At 39.6% G+C, this 10,875-nt stretch overlaps 1 protein-coding gene across 1 annotated transcript; it reads left to right on the plus strand.

Moving 5' to 3' along the window:
- The first annotated feature begins 350 nt into the window (after window positions 1-350).
- On the plus strand, window positions 351-10,866 carry LOC142497885 (phospholipase A2 inhibitor and Ly6/PLAUR domain-containing protein-like). Its single transcript, XM_075606286.1, has 5 exons — window positions 351-486; window positions 3,794-3,910; window positions 4,274-4,420; window positions 8,887-9,027; window positions 10,192-10,866. Exons 1-5 carry the CDS (start codon window positions 435-437, stop codon window positions 10,380-10,382), a joined length of 648 nt encoding a protein of 215 aa, XP_075462401.1. The 5' UTR covers window positions 351-434; the 3' UTR covers window positions 10,383-10,866.
- The last annotated feature ends 9 nt before the right edge of the window (window positions 10,867-10,875 follow it).

Consider the following 10,875-nt stretch of genomic DNA (forward strand, 5'->3'; position numbering starts at 1 on the left):
TTTACCTCAAGGGGGAAAAATTGCTAGTGTTTTAGGTACTGTCCCGTTATGAGACCTGATGTAACGTAGCTTTGTAAATCTAACCCTACAGAGTGGAGCACGTGAGTTTTAAATAAGAATTTGTCTTCATTGGAACAAGGTGAATATTTCTAAAGGTTTCTGCAAATGCTCTTATCTAGCAAAAGATCTAAATTAGTATATACATTTGCCTGTAATCTCTTAATGGGTATTTGTTTTATTGTCCACGTTTAAGTTCCACAAGATCCTATTCATAATTTGTAACCTCCTCTTCATATTTGTGATCTCATTCCTCTCCCCGCCTTATCTACTTAATATATAAATAACAGAACCTCTGCCTAGAGTGTAACATTTAGGTCTCGGGCTGCATTGATATCACACCTATCTGCAGTGACCTGTCCGGGAATCCTCTCATAATGAGATCCCTTCTGCAAGTTCTCTGTGTCCTCTCAGCTCTTGTAGCGACAGGTAAGTCTGTTTCTACTAAGAAGGGACATGCTACTGTGCCTACATTTTCTTTCAAGGAGGATGAATTACTAGTAAGCAGTATTTAAAATACGTAGTTAATCTCTTTGTTGTTGGAGCTGCACTTCAGAAGTATGGGTTGTGCTCCTTGCAACCATCAAATTGGCCAAAATATTATTTTATAATCTGAGATTAGCATTTTCTGATATAATAACAAGAGTAATATGTTATATTTAGGGAGCATTGAACAGCCTTTTTTTTACACATTCCCTCCATTACAATGTATAGGAGATAATTATACATGAATGTGCATAAAGGCAGATAATATATAACTGTGAATAGTGTATCTCAGGATGCAGGTGAGTTATTATTATCCATGTTATGGAAAGTAATGTAAGAGCCACTCCTGATACCGGGATGCAACACGTTCATTAAAGATCCCACCAGCAGTGAAAAGGTTAGTTTTGTTACCATCATAAACCAAAAGTCACCAAAACAAGAACCAACACATGAGTTAGAGGTAATGGTACATGAGATTGACAGGTGGGGAAAAGTTTTAGATATAGAAATCTGTAGATATTGTTATGATGTATTTTGCATCAGTATAGCAGCATGGGGACATTTGATAAATAGCACCCTTTATCTTTAATACATTTGACGCTCTGCTTTAACAGCTAAACACTTAATAAATGATCCCGAAGGTGTTGTTTCCAAGAGATGGTTATGTAGAAGGTGTGATATTAATCTACTGATTTCTTGGTGTGGTGGCAACAATACATTTGTATCTTAGAGGCACTTACTATATATTATGAAACCTTGGGGAGAGGATGCCCTGAATATACATATCTAGTGATGGGTTGTCAGACAATAGTGGTGTCAATTTTCTTTTGAAGAAGCTGGAACCTATCTGTCTGTTTTACTGCAAATCCCTCTTTCATCAATATCTATCTTCCTTTTTCTACAGTATGTCATCTTGCTCTTCAACCAGCCCCATTTCTCTCCATGCTCCTGTGTAACATTATTCTTCAGTTTGTCCCCATGTTCTGCCGCACTGTATGTTCAATATAATCTCCTCCCAATCCCTTTCTTTCCTACACTATATTATTTTCAGGTGTTTGTATCTTTCTCACCTTGTCTCTTTTCATCTGTGTTCTTTCCCTTTCTGCACAATAGAGAGGGCCCCCTCCTTCCCCTCCCTTTTCTCGCTTCCTTTTCACATTTTTTCTTCTAAATAAAATTCTTCTCAATCTTTCTATCCTTATCTGCCTTCTTCACATTTCTGCTTCCACCCCCCAATATCTTTCTCCCCCAATTATTTTCCTCGGATCACACTCCATTCTGCCTTCTCCCCTGTTAATTTTCAATATTTTGTGTTTCTAAGTAATATTACCCGCTTTTTGGACGAGAAAGTACAAAACTTAACAGATGACACATCACGTCACACGTCAAGAGACGTACAGTATTTCAGTGAAATCAAGTGTAAAAGTCATCAAAGAAATAGAGAAGCAAACTACTTTAGAGGAACAAGTAAAGTGACCGGTATTGTAGTCTAAGATGATGAATAATGTAACACAGTAGTGGAGAGGAACATTAGAATATCTGACTGTATGGGCAGATGTGCTAGTAAAGAGAAGGACAATGCCACAGTTCATTGGGCACAGTGTCGAGTTCTAGATGTATGGTCAATGGAAATTGCGCATTGCATATGTAACTGGTACACACGCACAATGTGTCACATTCACTGGGATTCTATAAAAAAAAAAAAAGACTGCAGTGTACACATATGCGTGAGTAACAGTATTAACTAAAGAATATGGGAAGCCAACTTTATTACACTTCATTGCACCTGCTAATAACATTCCGATGTATTACGCACAATACTGTGGGGTAAGGGTTATAGCTTGGAAAATGGACTAAGAATGAAAATAATGGTGGGGAACATTTTAATAGAAAAAGGAAGAACAATGAATGTAATGAAAAGCTAAATATGGCCAAAGATTACAGGAAATTAAAGTGTAATGTTAACCCATTAGGGGGTATATCAAAGTACCCAGCTGTAAAACTACCACAAAACTGGAACAAACATGTTACCCGATTTATTAAAGGTGCTAGAGAAAACAATGGGATTTTATACTTTGATACATTTGGTTACATTATTTGTACCCGTTTTGCTGCCGGCACTCTTTAATACATACGCAGGTTAGGAACAGAAATTGGTGAAGATTTGCCTAAATTGGTATTGCCCTCAATATTCAAGAATGTGTCAAAACATTTTTGGTTCATCTACTTAAAAAGCCTTTTAAAAAATAAAACCCCAGCCAGGAGCTTGTGATTCTGCGTTTTTGCCATGACGATTCACTTTCATAAAATGTTAAACTTAATCCAGAACCTGACATACTGTATAAAAGAGAGTGCGAGAGTCTATTTTGCTTCATTTCCAAGTGATTTCTATATCACGCAAAACACACCTTTAAACAACAGGAGAAGAGACAACTGTGCACAAAAAGCAGATCACCTGGGATATGCACAATGCACATTTGGATATGTAAACTATATTTAAATTACTTAATTTAGTCTGTTTGAATATGCAAACTATATATATATATATATATATATATATATATATATATATATATATATATATATATATATATATATATATATATTAATCTTTTGATTTTTTTTGAATAATATGAAACAATATAAATACAATTATTAAACATACATAGTAGAATGAATATTATATATATATATATATATATATATATATATATATATATATATATATACACACACTGTATATATCAATCAAATATTTAAAACACTGAATACCATACTGTCAATCATCTACAGTATATAATATAAATCTAGCATGAAAAAAAAACTAAACTTATTAATAACTAGTAAACCTTTACCCTCCTATAACTCTCCCCCCCCCCACACCATAGCACATACAGTATAATATCTAAGAATGCTGTAAGAATATGAGACTTGCCACAAAATGTGCAAACTATATTTAAATGACAAATTGGCATATTTAAAGCACATTTTTAATAACATGTTTAAACAAATTTTCGGGAGTATATAAAGAAATGGGAAAGTTTGCTGATTGAATTTTGACACATTCACCAATCGCTAGTTGGGAAAATAGTAAGACAAATGGATGTAACATTTGATCAGTCTCTCTGTATAGTTACCAGTATTGTATATACTAAAGAAAGTTCAGCCAGTGAAGTTAATGATGAATATAAAGCCAACTACTCGGCCTCTTACTGAGCCTTCAACTAATGACAATGTATTTATCTTTCAGGTTATTCTCTGTCATGTACAGTGTGTGAGAGTTCCAGTGGTACATCCTGCACAGGCCTCTCTATAAACTGCACTGATGCTCATGTTTGCATGTCTTCATACACAGTGCTCACAGCAGGTATGTTGTATACTGTATGTCAATGACTTGAATGTACTAGTGAGGTTCTTTTATTGCAGAGGTAAGAAAGTTAGATGTATTTCATATCTGTCAGTGGGAGAGTGAAAGAGACAGAACATGTTAAGTTACAGGGAGATCTCTTTGAGAAAGAGGAGCGGTCTCGCAGCCCTGTGACAGAATAATAATCTTCTACGTGTCACAGCTCTGAGGAAATAGCCAGGGCCACATTCTATAAAGTACATTGCCATTACTCTGTGTGTTAACATTTATCTTGCGCAACAAGTGATTAACCCTCTCACTGCCAAATTTATTTGCTGTATCTATTTTGGTCAATTAATAAGAATACTCTTTTCAAATCTACAGGCGGAATAGAAACTAAAATCTTTACCAGAAATTGTGAACCACAAACCAGGTGTGGAATAAATGGGAGTATTACCCTTCCCACATACAAATCCCAGATGGGCAGTTCCTGTTGTACTACTGATAACTGCACTCCTTCCATACCCACCTGTAAGTGCCTCTGTGTTGTTATTTACCTAACTGTCTGTGCTACCTCCAGTAATATATCTGTGCCAGATTGTATTTCTATCTTCCCTTCTGTGTTACTTACACAACCTGTCTTTAGATTCATTTTACTTTTACACACCAGAGCATGTCACCATGCAAAGTCACATCTATTTAAATAACCCTTTACCTCGTTGTTTTATTTCCTGTAGGATTATACCAGGTGACACGGGAGACAAGTGCTTTTAACACCTTTTACCTTCTGAATCAATTCACTATGAAGGACACAATAGTGGAATAAAATGGGGTTTATTCTGCTAAAACCAGCAGTCATACAATGGTACACAAAATACAGGGAATACACGCTTAACTGGGGGGAGTCTCTATCCTCACTAGGTGCAGGGCGCTTGCTTCAGGAAGGCTTACCCTGTCCACTGCACGTCCAGGAACATCATGGTACTATCACCAGGATAGATATCATACCTTGGCCACGTTCTTAGCACTTGTCCTCAGCTTGGCTAGGCTTCTCCGCCATCTCAGTGCCTAGTGCGTTGCTATTACGAGTGTAGCCCCCTTTCCCTCATGTCTAGGGAAACTACGTGTGGTGCATTACCTGATTGGCTCACAGGAGGCCAGATCCTCCGCTGCAGGGAGCCCTGGGTGTACCTGATTCTATTTGGTGACCTCCACCTGAAAAAGATCCCAATACAGTAGGATAGCCACTCCCAAGACAATACAATAGTAAATACACACACAGTTATGGTAAAGATTATTTACTGAATATGCAACTTAGTGAATAACTACACAACACAGTACTGTACAGGCCACGCACGGCCGAACCCACCCCATGTACCCGCTGTCCAACCACCACCATATCCAAGCACTGGTGAGGTTCCCCCAAAGTACTGAGGTGCCCTGGCACCTAACCACCCAGTGTCCACAGAGCCAATCCCACCCTAAAGCTTGTGGTAGTGCTACCCACAGAATGTGTGTGTGGCCGTTGGTGCACTTTTAGAGATGGATACCTGCTGGGTGCTCCAACACCCGGTTACCGCCGACTGATGACAGGATCCATCTGATGCAATGAAGACGTCCGCCTCTGCGTGTGGTGAACTCCCATTGGAGTGTCTCACCTTTAAGAGTCTCTCACTTGCGGTTGTGGTCTGGTCCCAGATCGCAGGCCGCACGTCACTGCACGGCATCTTTGCTGTGTCCCTAAAACTATTGCTCTAATGGGTAAAGTGTCCCATTCTGAAGGGCCTTTCCCTAATGCACCCACAAGCTGATGGTAAGTCGGGCCTAGCTGGGGCCTGAAGGGGAAATCTAGGCCTAGTCTCAGGGCCACTAGCACCTGAGATATTAATTCACCCTTCTCTGTCCAGCTGTTGACTGAAACCTGGTGCCAGGTGTGCTTAATGTATCTAATCCTGAGCCCTAATGTATCCTCCAGCCTTATTGGCTGTTGCGCACCATGTGGTTAGCAGCCCCTGGGGTTGCTGGGACATGTAGTCCCTATGCTGAGCCTCTCTACCTAATGGCCGCTGCAATACATACTGCGCATTCACGAGATACACACTGCGCATGAGCTAAGGAGCCAAGATGGCAGTGCCCTTACAGGCGTTCCGCCGCGGAGCTCCAACAACCGGATTTCCAGCCCTCCTGCCTCAACACTCCCGCAGCCAGCTGTAGCCTTCCCCCTTCCCTGCAGCCGCATCGGAGGTGAGGGGGACCCAGAGGAGACCTGGCTACACGAGCAAAGTACCTATGAAAAGCCTGCCTTTGTTTCACAGACCAAGCCTAGGAATAAACAAGATGGTCTAGTTCTCTGATCGGACAGTCCCTTTATATAGACCAACCAGTGTACGGCTCATAGTTTATCACCACACACAAGCGGGAGGCTTGGCTGGTTGCATTCTTCAGAGGAGGGGGCGTACCAAGGGGCTCAGGTAGCTAGCGAGCGGGAAATTTGAAACTGGCCAATGGGAACCGTGCCTACGAGCAATGATTTGCACTTGCCAGCCCCATACCTCCTGCTCGGTAGGCTGCACAGTGTCTCAGAGAACAAAGAGTCTCCCCTGTGGAGAGCCTTGTTTCTGTACAAATTTCTCCGCCCTTCCCCGCTCAACCAAATGGCCCGACACCTCGCTACTCCCATCCTACCCTTTGATCCAACATCTCTATGCAGATATTCTGGCAAATCAAAATACCACAGCTGCCATCATAGAGATGAACAGGCAAAAAAGGAGGAGGAATCCCTAAAATTGTGCAGTCAAACGAACATAATAATATAATATATCAATTAGACTCAGTTATATTATTATTATTATTATGTTAGGTTGAGTGCACTATTTTTTTTTGCCAATATATTTTTTCCCTATGTGAACCCTTTCAATACACTATTCATAAAATAGGCTGAGCGGGGACCATCCCTCTTCTCTTGTGTTTCATAGAGATGAATACACAGTTTAAACACATTTATTTCTCTAACTTGGGCTCGGGGCTTTAGATGACCAATCTTAGATTTGCTAGCTAGGGAAAACAATATTTCATGGGGGAAAAATATGGGTATTAATGTGCATACGCGTACCCGCAAATCAGATGCGATTTGCAGGTAAAATTATGGGACGACTGGTATTGTTGCCCCAAAACATTTTACACACATTTTAATACTTTTTGCCCTCCAGTATCCACTACTAGAGTCCCGCTCCCGAAGTCCTAGTTCTGTATCTATGATGGCTAAGAGGTACAAAACACACACATTGTCCCACGGTTTGTAGTGGTAACTAGCAGCGCTTCACCTTAATTATGAAGGCTGGTTACCCCCACCGTCACACCAGGTAATTCCTATATGGGGTTTTCTTACTATTCTTTACCATGCCAATTCCTCACCTCCCTGGTTCGTTACTCAATAGTTACGTTGCACAGAAACTCATTGCAGTTGGGATCATTGTAATGTTACTGTACAAACATTGTTCCATGTCTCACTACACTAGGATACACTGTTATCACACTGCACAGTGTTGTGTATTCCTAACAAGGAGACCTTCGGACTGAGTACTATTTAAAGAGTGCTGCTTTTATGTTATGACAGTATTTTGCAAATGGGCGAAACTGTCAAAATGCGTTTCCCGAGATTCCGCGGATTATTTTGACAAAACCCATTCCGCACACACACACAAAATTGGCATGTGGCTGACATACTTAAACATTCTGCCATATTCATTCAAATCCGCCATTGATTACAATCTGGACTGATTTTTTACATTCCGCAAATGGATTCTGCCAGCAGTGGGTGCGAGATCAGGGGCCCGGCAGCGGGATGCAGATGTTGGGCCCGACCTTTCGCCAGGCCCAAACTTCAGCACCGGCCGGCCAGGCCCCCCACACTCACTATGACAGTTGTTTCCGGGTCTCACCCCCCTTTCTATGGTCCTGGCTGGGCCCAAATATTTCTGTCCGTGGCTCAGATTACGGTAATTGAGATAAGGAAGTAATAATAATAATAATAGCATGTTCTTGTATAGCGCTGCTAGTTGTACGCAGCGCTTTACAGAGACATTTTACAGACACAGGTCCCTGCAGCAAGAAACAACAGCGTGTTGCAAGAATAAGATTGTGAGAAGACAAGTATAGGGAAGAATTAAATGTGACACTAAATCAGTGTGCTAGTGGGACTGGGTAATTAGTAGAGATGGGCAGACAGGTTTGAATCCAATTCCTTGATTTTTTTAGATCAAATCTGATTCCCACACCAAAATCCATCTGCAGATTGAGTACTAAAAATTATTAACAGATACATCGATTTCCACCATTAAATTCATTGGGCCCTGATTTTTTTCTGTCACAGAAAATCTGTCCTGCGGGTTCTGGATTTTAACATTGCCACAGAAAGGATTCACAATTCCGTATTGGTTGTGGGGGGTGAAGACTTCCATTATATTTCCCTTCAAACGTCTACCCAAATGTTAGGGAGTTCTGCCTGTGCTTAAGGAGGAGCAGCCCTGAGGTACTCTGGGTGTTATGCAAAGTATATTTAATGAGTAACATCCCTCACTTTGTAAGAAGCTTTCCATAAGAACTATACTGACAAGCCTGAGGCACCCAGTGACTGGAATGAGCTAAACCCGCTGATGGATAGCAACACTGTCACAGCAAACCTTTGAGCTTTCCTTCTCACTGAGTGCTCATACCTCTACATAGCACTTTAACCTCTTCAGGGACAGAAAAGGGTATGTAATAAGCAGTCTTCGGACATGAGACGCCTTCTGGTGCAGTAAGACACCAATGTATTTGAATCGGCTAATAATGTACTGTATACCAGCACCGAAGTTGCCTTATGGTAGAACACTGTTTTGTTCATCAACAGTGTTTTGTTCATGATGCGTAATTATCCTACCCATGAAGTGATCACAAAATAAAGGCAGACTGAAATATTCATGGCATCTGATTCTCTTCCTCTTCCTCACTTAAAGTGCCAGCTAATAACAATACAAAGAATGGAGTGACGTGCCGAACCTGCATCTCCGCAGACTCTGATTACTGTTACACTTCGGATACCGTAGAGTGCACTGGGGATGAGAAGATGTGTCTTCTCCAATCTACAAAAATATCAGGTAATCCACTATATTCACATTGCACAGATATTCATTTACTGCACACGCATTTATCAGTGTCACTATAATTTCTGTATATTGCACCGACAATGTACACAGCACTTTACAAAAGAGACAATACAGGGAAATATACAGTAATGCATCATTCAAACAAATATAAAATGAGCCAATAGGAAATGAAATTCTTGCTCCAGAGAGCTTACAATCTAAGTAATCAAACGTCACAGATGTTTCCCACTGCTTACTTTACTGCAAAAACATTGTCCATTTCTTGTTTTAGGATGACACCCTCACCATAATAACACAATCCCAATCTGGCTCACTGCCTCACTATAACGCACAGAAACGCCACTCTATCCTATGTTTTCATTATAGCCGCACCACTCCCTGCGTCACTGTAATACAGTATTAGTAACACTGCAAATGGAGATTTTCTTCATTAAATATCTTCAAATCCTGCACAATTCTGGGTAGGTATAGGTGTTATTAGCATCTGACATCTCCAAAGGTACAACATAAACTAAAAACATCTCTATGAAACCTCTAATAAAATATTTTTTGTTTGTTTTAATCCATTATTGATTAAGTTTTTTTAATAATATTACAAACCTTATAATTGCTTTATACAGTAGTTTATTTGCTTTTTTAATACTGTACATAATGTAGTTCCAGTGTACTGTAAGTTGTGTTAGTTTGTATGGACAAGTCAGTGCGGTCAGTCAAAGTTATCTTTTTCTGCACTGTACATTTAATCTGTTGTTGCCAGAAGGGCCAGTGATGCTTTGCAAATTAATGCTTGTAACTGTAGATGATGTAGTGAAGATTGTCTATGCAGAGTTATTACAATGTAACCCAGTGTAGTAAATAACACCTATGCTGTGACCTTACAATGTAACTGTAATACATGGAGAAAAAGAACAGTTACAATGTGCAGTAAAACTCAAGTGTAAATGCATCAAACTGTCACTGTGCCTTATAATCAGAGTAACACTCGTGTTTTATCTGTAGTGTGTAATTACTCAGTGTAGAATAATACAAGCAGTGAGCAGCATGGATCAGATGTACTCCCCCTGCCCACTCCACTGAGGTTCAACTGCAAGAATACTGTACTGTAAATGCATTTCTCTGGAGTTACACTTTATTTACTCATGTTTCTCTCCTTAGGATCCATATCAAGGAAAGTGGCCATACGTGGTTGTGCCACTGAAAGTATCTGCAATATTGGTAACCAATTTGCGAACGGCAATGGTTTAACCACAGAGGTGATAACTAAATGCTCCAATGGAAATATTGGTCTCTACCAAGGCTTTTTCTTTCCAGCTGCTGCTCTTCTGCTGATGAAACTCTTATCTTAGTACAATCCTAAAGCAGCCTATAATATGTATTCCCCCTTTTACGTAGTGCAGAGTGTATGAGAACTTCTGTATTAGGTGAAACCTTTTTTTTATTTGGATTTACAATAGATATTATAAAACCTACTTATATTGTTTTATTTTCTGTGCACATATAGATTCAGATTATTAGGTTGTTTCTGTGTACATATAGATTCAGATTATTAGAAGTTTCTGTGTACATGTGTATAAGGATTCAATTTTTTTGTTATTTCAACTGCAATTAATTCTTGTGATTACAAAAATATACAGACTTTAACTTGAATTATTTTATATAACAGTTATTTTCAACATTGTAAGAACTGTGGAACTGCTTTAAAATGTATTGTGAGCAGGGGCGCCAACAGAAATCTTGGGGTCCAGGACAAACATTTCTGAAATAACTTTTACTTAAATGTTCTCTTGAGTTATTGGAAGACTGAAAAATAAATATTATATTACAATGCAATCTGTTTAT

The sequence above is a fragment of the Ascaphus truei genome, chromosome 6, assembly GCF_040206685.1.
Source record: "Ascaphus truei isolate aAscTru1 chromosome 6, aAscTru1.hap1, whole genome shotgun sequence".
Lineage (NCBI taxonomy): Eukaryota > Metazoa > Chordata > Amphibia > Anura > Ascaphidae > Ascaphus > Ascaphus truei.